At 58.3% G+C, this 19,576-nt stretch overlaps 1 protein-coding gene across 5 annotated transcripts in view; it reads right to left on the bottom strand.

The window, feature by feature from the left end:
* The window catches only part of STK24 (serine/threonine kinase 24), a 92,799-nt gene that overhangs the window by 2,192 nt on the left and 71,031 nt on the right, over positions 1–19,576 (bottom strand). For all 5 annotated transcript variants that reach the window (XR_007921145.2, XM_051850520.2, XM_051850521.2 and 2 more), the window contains exons 4-10: positions 13,657–13,765; positions 13,260–13,417; positions 5,178–5,363; positions 3,406–3,551; positions 1,874–1,997; positions 886–954; positions 225–361 (exon numbers count right to left, since the gene is read on the bottom strand). Coding sequence is in view for 4 of the 5 variants with exons in the window: in XM_051850520.2 (XP_051706480.1) it covers positions 225–361; positions 886–954; positions 1,874–1,997; positions 3,406–3,551; positions 5,178–5,363; positions 13,260–13,417; positions 13,657–13,765 (929 nt within the window). In the remaining variant the exon portion in view is untranslated. The remainder of the gene's footprint in view (positions 1–224; positions 362–885; positions 955–1,873; positions 1,998–3,405; positions 3,552–5,177; positions 5,364–13,259; positions 13,418–13,656; positions 13,766–19,576) is intronic.

Genomic DNA, 19,576 nt, shown 5'->3' with positions numbered 1-19,576 from the left:
CACGTGGCCATCAGCCCATACTTCTGTGGCAAGAGCTGCAACGTGCAGGGTCCCGTGGCCCTGCAGCTGGTTTCTGGCGTCCTGTCACTCACGCCTACTGATTTGCACAGAATTCCAGACACGTCTGCCCTAACTTGCTCCTACTTTCGCCTTGTGGCCTGGAACAAGAGAGGCAGGTACGAGGAGGAGGCGCCAAGGGACAGGCAGCGTGGCGAGCACATCACCTCTGCAGCCGCTGCACGAGCTGGGCCACCATGGTGTCGGAGATCCCGGGGCAGGCCTCCTCCGCCAGGTAGATGGCCCCACGCAGCTCCTCGATGGAACCCACGCTCCCTCCGCACGCCTGGCTCTTCTCCTTCAGCTGCAACACAGGAGCACAGGGCACTGAGTGCGCGGGTCCCGGCCGAGAGCAGCGAGAGGGAGGGGCAGGGCAGGGCAGGGCAGGGCAGCAGGCAGCACAGAGACCAGCGGCTTCCTGTGCCTCCTCCAGATCTGACCGTGAGGCTGTGCCTGCTGGCTCCTTCTGCCGTTACAGAAAAGCAACGTCAAGTGCAGCAGGAGTCACACTGGCTTCGGGGAGGAGGGCAGCCCGGTGGGCGACAGGACTCTGCCGCTGAGAGGGGGCGCCGTGGAAAACACAGCGACTCCCAGGAGGCCTGCAGCAGCCCGGCAGCGACTCACTGATGCTGGTAACGTGGCCCCTGCCACTCTGCCTAGGCACTCACGGGGTGCCACACAGTGGGCACCGCCCAGCAGAGGCCAGCGGGGGTGGGGGGTGGGGCGCACACGGAAAGCAGCGCCTGAGGCTGGCGGCCGCAAGACCCTGCACAGACCTTCCCCACCCCCCACCCCCCCACCCCACCCCCAGTCAGCCGGTCATCTTACCTCTGCAAACAGAGGAGAAATAATCGTAGATAAACACTGGGAGAAAGGTCTCTTTGGGATGTCTTTCATCTAGGGGGAGGGGAGAAGGAAGTCATCAGAAAGTTACCATGCGTGCTGGCAGCGGCACGGGGGCTTCCTGGGGGGCTATCCAGGCGCAGAGGCGGAGTCAGCCACCTCCCCCCGGGGGCCTGCGCTAGACGAGCCTCAGCGGCAGGGACAGGCAAAGCCACGCGGCCTGGGAAGCAGGGCCTGCGTCCCACGTGGAAAGGGAGCTAACAACTGGGAAGCGGGATGCTGCACCAGCTGTGCAGCAGTCACTACTGAAACCAGACGGAAGACAAAGACATTTAAAACAATTCGTCAAAATTAAGTTTTATGTAAGGACCAAAAGCAGTAATTTTAAGGCCCTTAAACAAACTCAATCAGGGCCGGCACTGTGGCATGGCAGGTTAAGCCTCTGCCTGCAGTGCTGGCATCCCATATGGGTACTGGTTTGTGTCCCGGCTGCTCCTCTTCCGATCCAGCTCCCTGCTGTGGCCTGGGAGAGCAGCGGAAGATGGCCCCAGTGCTTGGGCCCTGCACCTGTGTGAGAGACCCAGCAGTTCCTGGCCCCTGGCTTCAGATTAGCTCAGCTCTCTGCCTGTTGGCAGCCACTGGGGGAGTGAAAAACCTCTCTGCATGGAAAACCTCTCTGTCTCCCCCTCTCTAACTCTACCTCTCAAATAAAAAAATAAAATCTTAAAAAAAATAAATAAACTCAATCACAAACACAACCATGGTGTGTAGTAAGAGTTAACACTAATACACCAGGCAAACACCGTCCAGCAGAGAGCTCTGAAGTCACTTCGTGCTGGGACCTTCACCCACCCTCTGCTCCCGGCAGGGCCAGCGTGTGGTACCCCACCCACCCCCACAGCCAGCTCTACCCGCGAGACAGCCGTCACTGCACAGAGACAAGTGCCCATCACTCCAGGACTGGCAGACGCACCTTACTTCTTTCCAAATCCGCTGGCTGCAGGGCTCCGTTCTCCAGACTCTTGGGGTCCTTCTCTCGGATGGTGAAGATCCAGTCCCCAGAGTCACTTCCCCCAGAGGCCTGGCCATCTGTTTCCCTAACACAGAAGCAGGCGGGGTCCATCAGTGCACGGGCGCTCAGGGTGCCGCCCCGAGCCCTCGACCTCAGCCCACACGCCCCACCCCTACTCCCTTGGGAGTTTCTGCAGGAGACAGACACCATCAACGCCTGCCACCATGTCAGCAGCAGCAACACCAACCCTCTTCCTAACAGGGAAGGCGGCCCCTCCTGGCGTGTCACCTCTGCTCTCCACCGAGAGCCCCCACCCTCCCCTCCCGGCGTGTCACCTCTGCCCTCCTGGTGCGTCACCTCTGCCCTCCACCGAGAGCCCCCCGCCGGCCCCTCCTGGCGCGTCACCTCTGCCCTCCACCGAGAGCCCCCCGCCGGCCCCTCCAAGGCCCCCGTCAGCTGCCCTTCACTGAGGGGCGTCAGTCTGGCGGCCTCACCCCATCGGAACCTCGGCTGCAAAGCTCCTGCTGCCTCTGGGCCTGCCCAGCCACTGGGCCGCACCTTCCCCTCTCTCACAGTTCAGTTCACCCTCTGCGGTGTCCCCGGGGCCGGGGCGGGGCCTGCAGCTCTCCTCGTCCCACCCACTTGCTGAGTGACACCTGTATTCTTAAGGCTCCAGTGACCTTTCAGAGCAGTGGCCCCTAGATTTGTACCGCCTGCCTGCCCGGCCTGAGCGCCACACTCGGTGTCCTTTCCCGCACATCCTGTAAGCAACTCAAACACAGCTCACAGCGTCCTGTGACACCTGCCGTGTTGCCCCGGCTGGAGCGCCCTCTCCTCCACCCAAACCCATCGCCCAGTCCTGACTCGAAACCTCCCGCGTCATCAACCCTGGGCTCCCGCCTGTCTCCAGCACCATCCCCTCAGCAGCCGCCGAGCCCCGTGATCTCGGCAGAGCTCCCGGGGGACTGCAGGCTCATGCCCAGGGGCTCGCGGCTCAGGTGTGCCGAGAGCAGAAGGTGCCCCGCGGGAGGCTTCCGGCCCCCACCTGTCAGGATCGCTCAGCCCAGCTCCGCCATCCCTAACGTAAGGTGCTGGGCCCATCCCCGTTCCAGCCAACGGAATGCCCAGATGCTCAACCGGACACCAACTTCCCTAACTTCCGGGTCCGGGCTTTTACACAACACAGGATCACGGAAACCCGCGTTCACACCCTCGGAAACACACCTGAGGCTGCTTCATCTGAGCAGCCTTAAGAACAGGAAGCATCATGCCGAGAAAGGACGCCAGGCCTCCGGGCCCAGCCCTGCTTGCAGCCCCACCGGACAGACCTCACCAGGAGGAGCTCCAGCGCGACACCACGGGGCCGTGCGGTTCCCAGAGCCCTCGCGGCACCCAACTCAAGCAGCAGCCCCTAAAAGGGCCCCCAACGAGAGACGAGAACCAGGAGGCCCCGCAGGCGCACACCCCGGGCAGCCCAGACGGCGCCGACTCACGCGTCCGAGTCTTCGGAGCTGGAGTCGTCGTGGCTCTGCTCGGCCTTCCACCTCTTGTACCTGTCAATGAGCTCGGTCAGGTAGGACGTTTTCTTGGCATTGCGGAGTATGAACTTGTGCTTCAACAGCTCCTTGGCGGTGGGTCTCTGGCAAACACACAGCGCACACGGAGCGTGAGAACAAGCTCGCTCTTCACGGCACTTCCTCCCACTCCCCCGTCCCGCACACAGACGGGTTCTACTTCCCTGAGGATCGCAACCCCTGCCGTGGGGCACCTGTGCCGACTGCACGTGCAGGGTGGACGGGACAGTTAGTCAGCGAGGGCCTCGACCTTCCAAGGGGACCGACCCAGCACTCGCGCACAGAAATGTCACAGAAACGTCACAGCACCACACCCCACAGCTGCCTGTTTCCTGGTCTCACAAAACACTCTGCGACAAATGCTGACTTTCTGCACTGACCTGTGGCTGCGGCCAGAAAAATCATTACGGATGTTAATTTGCAACCACAGAAAAGAATCCAGAAAGGGGCCAGGAGAGCTTTCCCTCGGCCTGCAGAGCGCACGTGTGGGTTCCTGCCCCCACCAGCCCTCCCCACTTACGAAATGGGTCCCCAGGGCTGCCGCCTGGGACCGGCCTAAGGACGCCACCCCTGCCCTGGGCTCCGCACCGCCGCAGCCATCCTTCCGGCCTCGGCCGAATGCTTTGCCCGAGGATGGCGAGTGCTTCCCCAGGAACCCAGCGGAGCCACAGTGGCACAGACGGCAGGGAATCTGGGAACAGCCAACGGTTCACGCCACGTTCCCACTGCCTCTGAACGGCTAAGGCTTGGTCAACAAGAAACATGTGTTTCTCAAATGCACACTTGAGGTGGCCCAGCCTTCACTCCAGCCAGGTCTCCCTCCTGTCCATGAGAAACTCCTGGAACGTTAGGTGCTCCTGTGTCAGCCTCTCGTCCTGCGCCCAGAGCAGGTCTGTGCCCAAGGCTGGGGCAGAGAGATGTGAGCTGGGCCTGTTTCCCAGGGGAAGACCAGTGTGCTGAGCCTAGATGAAGCAGGCAGGCACCCGCCCCCACCGATGCCTGAACTACTGAGCAGACCCCAGCTGCTGAGCTGGGGCCAGCACCCCAGAGGCGCTGGGAAAATGCTCCTTTCCCCGCGAGTCCTGCACCAGAGCTGGCACCGCACTGGAGAGCAGGGTGCTCCTGTAGGACTCACCCCGGGTTTTAGGTCAGAGCCCGTGAAAACGGGGTTCGGCTAACTCTGCTGCAAACTCAAACAGCTGGAGCCACATGCACAGCGAAACAGAGGGCGGGCTTCAAAGCAACGTCCCACCCAGAGAGACAAGGGCCACAGCACGTGGGCGCCGCTGAAAACAGAAAGGGGGGGGGGGCACGCTCACACTCAATCTGTTTCTGAAACACGCCAACTCGAAACTGAAAACAGTACTTTCTGAAGACTTGTTTAGCCATTATTTTTCAAAAGGCTAGTCTTTGCCTCTACTAAAAGCAGCATAATGCTTTATAGCTAGATCGTCTATAAATATTAGAATTTTATGAGCACACATACAATGGTAAGAACATTCCTCAGGCTTAATGAAGCATGAAATGCTAAAAAATCTCAAAGAATATAGGCAGATTTGCTTAATCCTTGAAAGGCGAACTATGCATTAAAACAGGCAATCTAAAGAAACCAACCACACGCATTTAGAAAAGGAAAGTGACAGGAGGCGCTGACACAGCGGGTGGGACGGGAGGGCCGCGCGCGGACTCACGAAGCTGGGCTCCTTGTTGAGGCAGGCCTCCACGAACTCCTTGAGCGGCTTGCTGTAGCTGCCCTCCAGGGTGGGCGGGTTGTTCTTTGGGATGAGGAATAAAACCTTCATGGGGTGCAGCTCCGAGTGAGGCGGCTCCCCCTTGGCCAGCTCTATGGCGGTGATGCCCAGGGACCAGATGTCCGCCTGCAAGGACAGAAGCACTTTAGCCGAGCACGAACACAGACAGGGATAATGCACCTACCTAATCCTCTACGGTCCTGGAAAAGTTTACTACTGTTGACTGATAATGGCGGGCGGGACCTCTTAGTATAACCTCAAGACAGGCAACAACAGGAGGAAACTTAACACCCCAAACACGTTCTACCTTGCTACTCGGGGGCCCGTGCTCAGTCAGGAGATGAGCGGGCTGGGGAGGGGCCGTGTGTCCGCCAGCCAGCCCGCCCATGGCAAGGCTGAGCACTGGGCCCCGCTGGGGCAGACGAGCAAGGTGTGCACGCCAGCTCCACGGGATCAGACAGAAGGGCTCACGGGAGTCGGTTTCCTGTCTGTGCAAGGGGCGCAGCGCTCCACACACACACAGAAGAGGAGAACCTGAATCGAATCGCCAACACTCTGCCAGGTAGGTTTTGACTGTGGCCATGACACATTTTAACATAAACTCAGGCCTCAGGACACTGTCCCCATGACTGCAGCCAACACAGGACTCTTCCTGCCTATCAACAGTAACACTAACCATCGTCCCCACAGCGAGCTGACACTGAACCGTGAGCGCAGGAAGCTGGGTGCTTTAAATGCATTCTCAACATAAACTATTCCAACTACAAAGTGTTTACCTAAATGCATTCTCAACGTAAATTATTCCAATTACAAAGTGTTTACCAGGATGCACTCCCCAGCAGAGAGCGCATCTACAATCCCTAGTATCAGGTAACCATGACGTCCTCGCAACTGTTCAAAACCAGGCCCTCCAGAGCGGGGTCCTCTGAGTCAGGCACCAAGAGGCCGCCTGCTGCAGCTCACCGTCAGGTCGCCTGGGCTCTTCATCTAGAAGGGCCCCAGCCCCGCCTCCCGCCCCCGCCCCCAGCTTTAAGAAGAAATTGGTCTCCAGCTCGGATTTGTCTTCGTGTTTCTTCTTGGTGTCATTTGTTTCTCCCGGATCTCTTGTCAAACGTCCTACAGGCTTGGCAGGAACCAGCAGCCCCGTATCGGCCCCCTGCTGCCCACCGTGGCCATGACAGATGGGCTAGGTGAGTGAACGTGTGCTATGAACGTGAAGAGCAAGCAAAGCCGCACAGGAAACTCTCCCGCACTGGTGGGGCCGTGTGAGTGGCTGGCACGGATTCCTGGAGGACAGGACAAGAGCCCCAGGACTGCTCGAGTGGGCCAGGACTCAGGGCCAGGGGCCCGTGTGCCCTGCAAACCCATCACTACACCCGGAACTCAGCACGCCTCCCTTGCACTCACCCTATGGCAGGACGGGACAAGGCTGAGGCACAGCACTGCGGCACCTGTAGCGCCTGGCTGCTCTTCAACCCTCCACAACCCGGAGAGGACTCGCCTGCAAGCCTTGTGAGCGCCGGAAAGCCTCACCGGAAAGGCCCCCAGTCAGGGAGCCTCCTGCGTGCTCTGTTCCCCTCTTCTCAGTCCTTACGCTAAAGAGACTGTGTTACAGAGCAGCACGGGGCTGGTGCCTAGCACAGTGGGTAAAGCCACCAGACGCGATGTCAGCATCCCACAGAACATCCCACACAGCACTGGTTCAAATCCTGGTCGCTCCACTTCTGATCCAGCTCCCTGCTAATGGCCTGAGAAAGCAGCGGAAGATGGCCCAAGTGCTTGGGCCCTTTACCATCCATGTGGGAGACCCCTGCACCCACGTGGGAGACCCTGAAGAAGCTCCTGACTTCAGTCTGGCCATTGCAGCCATTCAGGGAGTGAACCAGCAGATGGAAGATCTCTGTCTTTCTCTTTCTTCCCTGTAACTCCCCTTTCAGACAAGTAAAAAGTAAACTTTTAAGAATGCAAAAGAAGGAATATTCCTATTGTCTTTCTCTCCACAATTTGGAGTCCTTGATTGATTGCTCACTACAATTATTTAAACCATTAGAAATGTGATTTGTTCTAGAGCCCTTTACCCCCCTGAAGGGAAGTGGGTTCCTGGCACCGAGGCTGTGCGGGGGATACAGGTAAGGGAGTGGCGAGAACCAGCCGCACGCACAGCCCCCACGTGTCCCGGCTCCTTCCTACTCCAGCCCTCTTGGGTTCCATCAGAGCTGCTGCTGTGGCCGAAGCATGCTGCCCGCGGCCACCCGGATCCAGAGCCTCGTTCCCTGCCTCTGACAACACTTGCAGACCACCAGGCACCTCGTGACCCTGGGAAGTCCCACTGTCCCTGCTGTCAGGGCTGGGCTTCAGCTGCTTTCCCTCTGGGGGCCAGAGGACAGGCCTCCAGGCTCGGGGCCAGGCAGCCAGTGCGGGAGGCGCCTGCACCTTAGTCCACACGCCCATGCGCACAGGGCCAGCTGAGATGGACTGAGCCGGCATTACCCCTGCTGGCACCTGGGGGAAGGGTGCACAGGACACACCATCACCAGACCACTGGTCCCCCTCCCAGGCAGCCCCACAACCCCAGACATACTGTGCCATCCGCTCCCTGCCTCCTGCCCCTCGCTTCACTCAGAGCTGTACCCCCTCCTGGGATGCAGGCCGGCCCCTCCCAGCTAGCCACAGAAACATCCAGACTCCTCAACACCAATGACTTCCCCTTCCAGCATCTCTTCTAAATCGAAGTCAGACGCTCTGACACGCAGACACTGAGATCTTGCGCCAGGGGGACACCCGAGTGAGCACACGGAACCCGCTGCTGACAGACAGGACTCTGCTCGACAAGGAGGGCAGTGGGAACAGCACACGGCGGTCTCCCGAATCCTGGCAGCCGCTTATCACATGAGCACGGGAGACACGATGCAATTTAAGTGAGAAAAGCAAACTATAGAGAACATCATTCCAGAAGAAACCACCATCAGCTGTCTACAACCAAGACAAAGATGATCTCATAGGAGCCCAAATCACAACTGTAAGTAGCGAAAATAAAAACGGCTTTAATAGAAGATATTTACTTAGTCAGCTGCAATATTTAGGAACACATTTATTAGGTAACACTGAGAGGTATGAAAGTTTATGGGCACTGTGGCCGGCCATCTCCACCTGCAGCACCAGCATCCCATATGGGCACCGGTTCGAGTCCGGGCTGCTCCACTTCCAATCCAGCTCCCTGCTGGTGGCCTGGGAAGGCAGTGGAGGATGGCCCAAGTGCTTGGCCGTCTGCACCAGCATGGGAGACCAGCAAAAAGCTCCTGGGTCCTGGCTTCAGATCAGCCCAGCTCCAGCCGTTGAGGCCACTTAGGGAGTGAACCAGCAGATGAAAGATACCTCTCTCTCTCCATCTCTCTATCTGTAACTCTGCCTCTCAAATAAATAAATCTTAAACACACACACACACACACACACACACACACACACACACACGTTTACAGGCACTGAACAGTCCCCAACACTCAAGCTAACAGAGCCGGTGAACCCAGCTGGGAAGCAGGCCAGCAAATGCAGAGTCCAGCAGCCAGCGGCTAACCCCGCCGGGGTTCACGTCTCCAAGTGTTGTTTTTTCCATCAAGGCACCACCTAGTCCCATTTTCACCACGGCCATGCAAACAGTTATTTCAGAGACGACTGGACACCACAATGACTTGGCTTAGGCCTGGCAGCAGGCCAGTATCTTCCAGATTATCAGTGAAGAACACACCACAGCCTCTGAGGCCGAGAGGCGGGGCTTGGAAGCGAGTACAGACAGCGCCCTCACCCCAGCCCAGTCTGCAGGGCACCATCTCCACACCTCGGCCTCACCACCCACAACTTAGAGTTCACACACAACCCTGCGTGAGGCCGTCCCCAGCTCCCTCCTTACCTCACTGCGCCGCCCCGGCCCCGGCCTGGGAGAGCAGACACCTCCCCTGCACCTGCTCACTGTAGGGGCCACTCAGCACACCGCAGAGGGACACAGTACCTGGCACCGCGCAGAGGGCACAGTACTCAGCACCCTGCAGAGGGCACAGTACTCAGCATTCTACAGAGAGGCACAGTACTCAGCATCCCACAGAGGGCACAGTACTCAGCACCACACCGAGGGGCTCACACTCAGCACCCTGCAGAGGGGCACAGTACCCAGGACTGCAGAGGGCACAGTACTCAGCACCCCACCGAGGGGCTCACCACTCAACACCCTGCAGAGGGGCTCAGTACCCAGGACTGCAGAGGGCATAGTACTCAGCACCCTGCAGAGGACACAGCACTCAGCACCACACCAAGGGGCTCACTACTCAGCACCCCGCAGAGGGCACAGTACCCAGCACCCTACAGAGGGCACAGTACTTAGCACCCTGCAGAGGACACAGCACTCAGCACCACAGAGGGACATAGTACTCAGCACCACACCAAGGGCTCACCACTCAGCACCCTGTAGAGGGCACAGTACTCAGCACCCCACAGAGGGCACAGTACTCAGCACCCCACAGAGGGACACAGCACTAAGCACCACGCCGAGGGGCTCACCACTCAGCACCCTGCAGAGGGCACAGTACCCAGGACTGCACAGAGGACACAGTACTCAGCACCCCACAGAGGGCACAGTACTCAACACCATGCCAAGGGACACAGCACTCAGCACCACGTTGAGGGGCTCACCACTCAGCACCCTGCAGAGGGGCACAGTACCCAGGACTGCACAGAGGACACAGTACTCAGCACCCCACAGAGGGCACAGTACTCAACACCATGCCAAGGGACACAGCACTCAGCACCACACTGAGGGGCTCACCACTCAGCACCCTGCAGAGGGGCACAGTACTCAGTACCCCACAGAGGACACAGTACTCAGCACCCCGCAGAGGGCACAGTATCCAGGACTGCACAGAGCACAGTACTCAGTACCCCACAGAAGGCACAGTACTCAGCACCCTGCAGAGGGTACAGTACTCAGCACCCCAGAGGGGCACAGTAGTCAGCACCACGCAGAAGGCATAGTACTCAGCACCCCACAGAGGACAGAGGACACAGCACTCAGCAGCCCATGAGTAAGTCCGGACAAAGGGACATGAAACGGGCAATGTCTTTACTCAGGCCCAATCCCCTTGCTAACAAAGCATCACAATAGTCTCACAAAGAGACTCCCGTTCTCCAGCCCAAGCCCCTGCTCTAGCAAAACCAAAAGCTCCTTCAGGGGAGAGCACAGGTACCCCCTGGGCACCACCTCCCTAACTCACCCTAGAAATACTAACAAGCACCAAGGTTCCTGAGACGCCTGGGCAGTGAGCGCCTGGCAATGCTGTTTTCAGACAAAGAACATAGACTCCCGTCAGAAGCCCTGTGCACATGAACCATTCAGGACAGCCGAGCAGCCCAGGTGACAAGGGGTGAGAAACACTGTTCAAGAGGCAGTGATAGGCCAGCGCTACGGCTCACTAGGCTAATCCTCCACCTGCGGCGTTGGCACACCGGGTTCTAGTCACGGTCGAGGCGCCGGATTCTGTCCCGGTTGCTCCTCTTCCAGGCCAGCTCTCTCCTGTGGCCAGGGAGTGCAGTGGAGGATGGCCCAAGTGCTTGGACCCTGCACCCCATGGGAGACCAGGAGAAGCACCTGGCTCCTGCCATCAGATCAGCGCAGTGCGCCGGCCACAGCGGCCATTGGAGGGTGAACCAACGGCAAAAGGAAGACCTTTCTCTCTCTCTCTCTCTCTCTCTCTCTCACTGGCAACTCAGCCTGTCAAAAAAATAAATAAAATAAAAGAGGCTGTAATGGTAAATAAGGTTCCAGACGCCTACAAACAATGCCGGTCTGCAAGCCCCGTCCCTTCAGGGGTGGGGGGAGAAGGAGCGAGACAGACAGACAGACACCGGCAAGGCAGGGATGGTGCATGCACCCAGGACGCACACTCTTCACGTTCCCAGTGCAGCCCGGCCACCCCGGGTGAGGTTCTCCACCTGGCGCGGGCTCAGGAGGAGGAAGCACCCACAGAGAAGCGGCTCTGTGTGCCAGGAGCCAGAGCGGCCCTGCACTGCAGTGCAGCAAGCCGGCCCAGCCCACGAAAGCCCCCTCCGGCCGGCCTTGGCTGAAACGCTGCTGCGAAGCGACTTCCAGGGAGGGTTGCCGAGTACGACAGAAACAGCAGAAGATTTGGCTCTTGACATGGCTGACAGAGACCGGGACAGGGTTTCTCAGGTCACCTGCTCCCCACCCAAGTGTGCGCTCCCCTTGAGAACATGCACAGGGGGACAGCAGCATTCCGACGTCGCCAAGGGCTCTGGGAAGCAGGCTGGCTGGGTTTTCAGGTACTCAGAGAGGCCCTGCATGGAGCAGACACACAGGCAGTGGCTGACAGACTGAAACCTGTGGTGTGCCAAGCTACCCCGGCTGATCTGAGACCAAGAGTAAGAGGGCGATAATCCTGGTGGGTGCACTAGGACCCTGGGGTCTAGTCTAAGCCCTGCTGCAATCAGATGAGTGGGCTTCAGCTTAAAACAAAGAGAATGCATCACGGACCTAAGTTCTCGCCAGGTCCCAGAATCACATGACCCCAGGAAACAGGCCGATGGCAGAGGTGCTGTGGAGATGAGGTTAACCACGGAGGTAACCCAACAGCTGGGGCCAGACACCCACAAACACAACGCCCACAACATGTGCGCTCTGCCAGGGGACAAAAGCCCACCAGCCACGACCACAATCCCAACAAAGAGACAGCCAGAGCCACCCTTCCCCTCCCCCACAGGAATCAGGACCTCAACCACAACGTCAACACCCTGTGAGAGCCGACGGCAAGTGCAAGGCCACAGGAGCGTCACCCAGGCACTGTGCACCGTGCTAGCAAGCTGGCCCAGCTAGTAAACACTGAGAGCATTTCTGTTTCAAAGGGAGAAGCGGAGTGAGTGTTCGGCGTGGCAGTCACCATGCCGCCTGGGCCACCTGCCTCCAGCATCTGAGGGCCCGGGCCTGAGTCCTGGCTCTGCTCCCTAGTCCAGCCTCCTGCTAATGCGCACCCTGGGAGGCAGCAGTGATGGCTCAAGTCCTTGGGGCCCTGCCACCCACATGAGAGATCTGCATGGAGTTCTGGGCTCCTGGCTGCAGTGTGGCCCAGCCCTGGCTGCTGCAGGCATTTGGGGAATAAATCCATGGGGGCGAATGGGGGGGGGGGAGGGTTGTTTGTGTGTGTAAATATACACAGAGCCCCAGATAAGATGCTAAACTAAAAACAATAAGAGAAACAGTGTCTGGCCTGTAAACCTATCTGAGTTAAACATTGCTAGAAACTCCTGCCTCAGAAAAGTCAATTCCGTGGCTCACGCAGGATTTTCACTGTGCACAGGCCGCTCACAGGAGCAGATGGTGGGAAATGACGTTACATCAGAGACCCAGGCAGCAAGGAGCACCCAGGGTTTTCAGTCCACCCTAAAAGGCTTCCCAAAGGGAGAAGGAATGCAGGAGAAACGGGGAGAGTGAGAGCGCGGACAAGTGGGAGCCTCGGGGAACCAGGATGCCGCAAGGACGGCCAGTCCTCAGTGCTGGGAGCTGCAGCCAGCACAAAGGCTCAGCTCTGCAGCTCCGGGACAGGGCCTGCAGCCGCCCTGTCCCCCCGCCGGCTCCTGTATGCAGGGGCCTCAAACATCAGTCTTGTCCAAGGCCTGGCCCACGCCCACGCCTCTCGGCCTTCAAGCCCACCTGTGCCCTCTGCAGACCACGCCTCCGGGGCCCTGCGCGGGGCATCTCCTAGGCAGGCCGCGCCCATCCTCGCACCGCAGTCCCCCTGCCTCCACCGGCACACGCTCCGTCAGGTGTCCCCACACCCTCAGACCCACAGTGCGTGTGCCGGGGGCTCGTGCACGCAGGAGGCAGAAGGCACGGGGCACAGCCAGGGTCGGAGAACCTCTTTTACGACCTATTTCAAGGCGCCAGCCTCAGTCTGACCACAGCAGCTGTGGGCACAGGAGGGGGAAGCCCAGCCCAGGCACCTGCCTGGAGCCCGCCCTTACCTTCGAGTCGTAGGCTGACTGCTTAATGACCTCAGGCGCCATCCAGAAGGGGGTGCCCACAAAGGTGTTCCTTTTGATCTGGGTGTCTGTCAGCTGGCCCGCCACTCCGAAATCAGCCAGCTTCACCGCCCCGTGTTCGGACAGCAGGACATTGGCCGCTGCGAAGGAACCCAGGAGGTGTGATGGCTGTAACGGCACCGAGGAGACACGCACATCCTCTCCCCAGCTGGACCATGTGTCGCGACAGCCGTCACGGACCACACTGCCCACCTGAGCTCAGGAGGGAGCCCCGCCCCGCAGTACTCCACTGTCCATCAGAGCCCAGGAGGGAGCCCCGCCCCGCAGTGCTCCGCTGCCCGTCGGAGCCCAGGAGGGAGCCCCGCCCCGCAGTGCTCACCTTTAATGTCTCTGTGGATCTTCTTCTCCGAGTGCAGGTAATCGAGTCCTTTGAGGATCTCTCTCAGGATGGTGGCGATCTGAGTCTCGTCCAAAGGGCCAGGCTCTAACTGACGAGAGAGGCAGACACACTGTCACTGAGACGGTGAGGGAACAGACAGTGCGGGCAGCAGAGGCAACACCGAACACCTGCACTTAAACAGGCACTGCTGTCAACAGGACAAGCTGCTACAGGGACCCCAAGAGCCGGCTGCGGAACAGCACTGCGGCCGACAGGCGAGGCGGGGCGAGCCTGCCAGAACGCGGGTGCTCCACGTGGCACCTGCGGACCCGACAGCCAGCCAGCCAGCCAGCCCGCCAGCCCAGAGCACTCGCCTTCACTGACCCAGGACACGGCCTCATGGAGTTCATCAGCAAGTCGTAAGGAGGGCAGTGTGCTTTAGACCAAAAGGCATGAAAATGTAGACGGCTCTACCTCGGGCAGCGCTGGGACTGACACATGCCCATTTCCTGGACAGACATGACGAGCCTTCCCTGTGTCTCAGGAATCCTCGAGTGACTCCCAGAAGGATTTTGTGGGGCCCAGTGTTGGGGGGGAGCCGGGACCCGCCCCCAACTGCCTACACTACAGTCTGCCTCACGCCAGGCACTCCTTCCTGGCTCACCTCTGTCAGGCCCACCCTGGTCTACACCACAATCCCCAGACTTTGATGCCTCTCCTGATACCATGGATCACTGGCATGGACACACCCAGGAGGAGCCTGGGGCTCCCGGCTTTCTCCCCTCAGGACCCAGCTGAAAGAGCTGGTGCTGGCTTTTCCTCGTCTGACTTCCTATTAGCTGCTCAGAGAGAGACAAACTGTCTGGGGCCGCCACCCGCCGGGAAGCACCCCAAACCCTAGGTGAGATCTCTCCTTGGACTGAGACCGCATATGCACACTCTGCTCCCCTGAACTGACATCTCCCAGAGTCGTCTGTCCACGAGTTTTTTTCAAGAAACACATTTCTGCCTTTTCCACGTGTACTTCTCAGTGTTCACAAAAGGCAGGAATTTTCATTTTCACAATGAAGATTTCTCACCACCTACGGGACGCAAGCAAGAAGAGATGCCAGAACACGTGCCCTTGTTCACGGCACCCTGCTCAAAATCACGTCACAGAGCCCGGGCCCACTTCCTCCCCAGCGCGTCTGCTCGCGCATAGCAGCAGCAGCTGGCCCTGAGTCCCTGCCTACCCCCGGTCTCTACAAAGGAAACAGCAGAGCTGCCTGCTGCCAGTACCACGGGAGACAGGAAGAGTCGAGGGGGCCACCATCATGGCTCAGCACGTAAAGCTGGTTTGTGTCCCGGCTGCTCCACTTCTGATCTAGCCCTCTGCTAGCGGCCTGGGAAAAGGAGCAGATGATCCAAGTGTTTGGGCCCCTGCACCCACATGGGAGGTCGGGATGAAGCTCCTGGCTCCTGGCTCCGGCCTTACTCAGCCCTGGACATTGTGGCCACTTAGAAAGTGAACTAGTGGATGGAAGATCTCTGCCTATCCCTCTAACTCTTTCAAATAAATAAATCTTCATTTTTAAAAAAAGAGAGAGAGGACAGAGGTGAGGAAAAACAGACAGAAAAATCTTCCCATGGACAATTACGGGCTGCAGCCGTGATGAACAGACCTGTGGCTAGGCCCTCTGAAACCTGGCCAGCACTCCGTCCACCACCAACACAGCCGTCAGGGAGTAGACTAGAGACACACTATACAGTGGGTGTGTCTGAGGGTTTGCTACAGAGACTGGAGTTTGAACCACTGGACCAAGAAGGCAGGACCGGTCCTCACGCAGTGCGTGGGCACTGTCCAGTTGGCCAAGGGCTGGGTGGAAGGCAAGGCACAGGCAGGTCTTCTCTCTGTGGGACTGGGCCTCCCTCCTTCCCCTGCCCCTGGACATCAGAGCTCCAGGCTCTCTGGTCTCTGGACGCAGGGACTCGCACAGCAACACCGCCAGCACTCTGGTGCTCGGGCTGACTTGGCAGGGTCTGCCGCCTCGCAGAGGGCCCATTCCGGGACTTCTCAGCCCCCATGCTGACGTGCGCCAGTTCCTCCAGCAAGCCCCCTCTCTCTCACCTACCCAGCATCTCCCTAACGCTCGTGACTCCGACAGCCCTAGCACCACCACGTGGAACTCACTCACAAGGCATCAGCTGCTCTGCACCATGGCGGTCCTCGCCAGGTCACAGCAGGCCGAGCTGTGTTCTGGGTCACACACCAGCACTGTCCATCACTGCCACTTCTTTCTCTTATTTTAATTTGAATGGCAGAGACAGAGAGATCTTTCACCCACTGTTTCACTCCCCAATTTGCCACAAGAGCTGGTCTGGGCCAAGAACTTCACCAGGGTCTCCCATGTGGGTGCAGAGGCCCAAATACTTGGGTCACTTTCTGCTGCCTTCGCAGGTGCCTTAGCAGGGAGCTGGATCAGAAGCACAGTCAGGACCCAAACCTGCGCCCGTTCGGGATGCGGGTGTCACAGGCAACAGCTTTAACTCAGTGTAGCACAATCCTGGCCCCCACTAGCACTTCTACGCAGCATGAACATGGCAGACGCTGTCATTAAGACGACTGTGAAGAAAGCTGCCGGAACGGATTAGACTGCGTCCATCCACCTGTGGGTATCTCCCAGTCCCCCTCCCCTGCATGTCGCCCCTCTTTCCTCTGGCATGGGCACCCTCAGACAGGCACACGGCCCCAGCACAGACCACATACCTGGGCCCTGCGGCGGTAAGACAGGGCAAGTGACAGAGCTCGGAACCGAGCACACATGACACACAACCCCTCCTGCTCTTGGCCCCGAAACACTGGCAGATTAACGGGACAATGGCTGCAGCCGTGGGAAGCCAACGGCGACAGATGGCAAAGCCACCTCCCCCATACAGGTCCATGGCGAGGCTGTGGACCGCTGACCCCCATGTGGGAGAGAAATCCACGTCCAGCTTGTGTGAGACAGCGTTCCGTGCCACTGCACCAGCAGCTTGACCTACATACTACCGAACACCACCTCACCGTGTAAAGCTCACGAGCTCACGTCGTGTGCTCATGTCCAAGTCTGTCACCCATGTCTGCCCGAGTCAGAGACCGACTGCCGCAGCACAGCTCCTCCTCAGATTCCAAGGCCGTCCTGGCAACACTGACCCAGCTTTAATCTGCTACGCCTCCCAGTGCCAGGCCCTCTGCTGCGGAGCCGGGCTTTATCCTCCATATGGCGCCTTCCAGCACCCAGGGCATGAGGGACCGACCGTCCTCCCCGCTGGACAGCAGCCCGTGGGAGCACCTCGGCCCACCCTCTGGTCACTGCAGGAAGCCCTGGGCCTAGTGGGCGCACACCAAACATCCGAATGCAACACAGCATCACTCGCTAGGCTGCGAAACCAAGGCACTGGGAGTGGAGACGCCGGATTTCGCTGGCCTACGTCACGGCACCCTGGAATCTGCAGGAACTGGAGAGACCACTCACACAGGCAGCTTCCACAGAGTGGCTCGGGGATCCCACTGACAATTTCTATTACTTTCATATTCTTTTAAAGGAGAAAAAGAAAAAGAACGACAGACTGAGCAGATGCAAACGTGTACAGAGAGCACAACACGTGCCCTGACACACTGCGCTCTTACTAACTACGCCGTCTCTGCAGTCTGCACGCCAGACCCCAGAGGTGCCGCTGGGGAGAGTGAGGACGGATGCAGCACCAGGGAGCAGGCGGGCAGTGCCCTACAGGACGCAGCTCGGGCACTTCTGCGCGGTCCTGGGCGGCACGAGCACGTGGCAGGCGTCTCAGCAACCAAACACGCAGACACCCTCACTGCCAAACCCCAGGGGAGCACTGCCTTTCGGCCATGCCCTCAATCACTTTTTTTTTTTTTTTAAATGATTTATGTATTTTATTTCAAAGTCCGAGTTACAGAGAGGGAGGGAGAGAAAGAGCTCCTCCATCCTCTGGTTCACTCCCCAGTCGGCTACAATGGCCAGAGCTGCGTCATACCAAAACCAGGAGCCAGGAGCTTCCTCCACGTCTCCCCCAGATGGGTGCAGGGGCTCAAGCAGCTGGGCCATCTTCCGCTGCTTTCCCAGGCCATAGCAGAGAGCTGGATCAGAAGTGGAGCAGCTGAGACTCAAGTCGGCGCCCATATGGGATGTCAACACTGCAGGCAGAGGCTTAACCTGCTCCACCACAGGACTGGCCCCACCATCTTGTTTGATGTGTGCAAGCCCAAAGCGGTCAGGACGCTCGGCCTGGTCTGAGGCCAGCCCACCTGTACCCCGTAACCAAGCCCAGCCCTTTCAGGCCCACCTGGGAATCTGTCTCAAGCATTCTATTCAGCCCCGACACCTGCTAGCAGCACCTGGCAAGGGCTCTGCGAGAAAAAGAACTGTGACAGCAGACAGGCTCCGCCGCCTCCAACTGCCCCCGAGGCAGCAGGCTGGCAGTCTTCTCTCTGTCCCACATGCCAGACACCTGTCTCCACTGGAACCCTCAACTGCAGACACTGTCACACGTGCTCCAAAGGCAAACGTGGGGCTGAGCATTCGCATTCAAGTGCCGCGTTAAGCCGCCTGCATCCCATATCCGAGTGCTGGGGTTCAAGTCCCAGCTCTGTTTCCAGCCCCAGCTTCCTGCTAACGCACTCCCTGGGAGGTAGCAGATGATGGCTCAGGTACTTGGGTCCCCTGCCTCCCACCTGGAGACCTGGACGAGTTCCCAGCTCCTGGCTTTGACCTGGCCCAGTCCTGGTCATCGCAGGTATCTGCAGAGTGAACCAGTGGATGGGAGCTCTGTATCTGTCTCTGAAAAAAAAAATTAAAAAAAAAAAAAAAAAAAAAAGCAATCTTGGGTGAAACACAGTGGCCAACTCCTTCTCCTAAGCTGAGGTGTCACTGAGACCCAATGGGAGGAATTAAACTAATGTGTCGTGTCCTCCATAAGGTGGAGTGAGGTAGACCATGGAAAAACATACACACTGTAATTCAAATGACATAAAACACTCCCGAGTTTACAGTCAAGGGCGGGGAGGGGCTACAGAAAGACAGCCTCAGACCAGAGCGCACTGCAGGCTTAGGACTTTTCATCGCTGAGCGCACAAAGAGAAAAGGATGAATCTAGAAAGACATGACGAACAAGCCAGCAAAGAGTGTCCGGTTGCAGAGATGGCAGGAACTGCCATGTGACCAAGACACTCACGGGCCTCCCCCATGCAGGAGCCCACGGGGTCCCAAATAAACTGTCCTGGGCCTCTTCAGAGACACAGACCCAAAAATATCAGACAAAAATTTTTATTCAAAGACACAGGCTCCAAATTCATTTATTCTGCTACATGGTGTCAAGTTTTATGTATGACAATATTCTGGTTTTCAAGGTCTTTCATAAGCATACAATAGACCCTCTCTAAAGTAATCCTAATAGTTTTTAACATTCAAAACCGTAATTACTACGGATAAGACAAGACATCCAAGGCCCAGATCAGAGGATCTGAGTTCAGCTCGTGGTTCTGGCTCCAGCTTTCTGCTAACACAGATCAGACCCCAGGAGGCAGCAGTGATGCTTCAAGGAACTGGGCCCCTGCCGCTTATGCAAGAGGCCTGCACTGTGTCCCCAGATCCCAGCCTCAGCCCTGGCACAGCCCTGGCTATTGCAGTCATTTGGGGAGTGAACCAGCAAATCGGAGCTCTCTCCCTCTGGTTTTCCTGCCTCTGTCTCTCAAATCAATAAAATCTAAAGGACTAATTATATCATAATTACTGAAGTGTATTCTTTCTTTGAGGGTTTGGGGCAAGTCAACAGAAAAGGGAGGAAAGACAAAGACAACAAAGTGGGAGGCAGGGTGGGTGTTTGGCCTAATGAAGAAGACCACGGGGCTGGCGCTGTGCCATAGTGGGCTAAGTCTCTG

This window comes from Oryctolagus cuniculus, chromosome 9, assembly GCF_964237555.1.
Source record: "Oryctolagus cuniculus chromosome 9, mOryCun1.1, whole genome shotgun sequence".
NCBI lineage: Eukaryota > Metazoa > Chordata > Mammalia > Lagomorpha > Leporidae > Oryctolagus > Oryctolagus cuniculus.
Note: the sequence above shows the minus strand (reverse complement) of the source record. Positions and strands in the feature narration are given on the sequence as shown.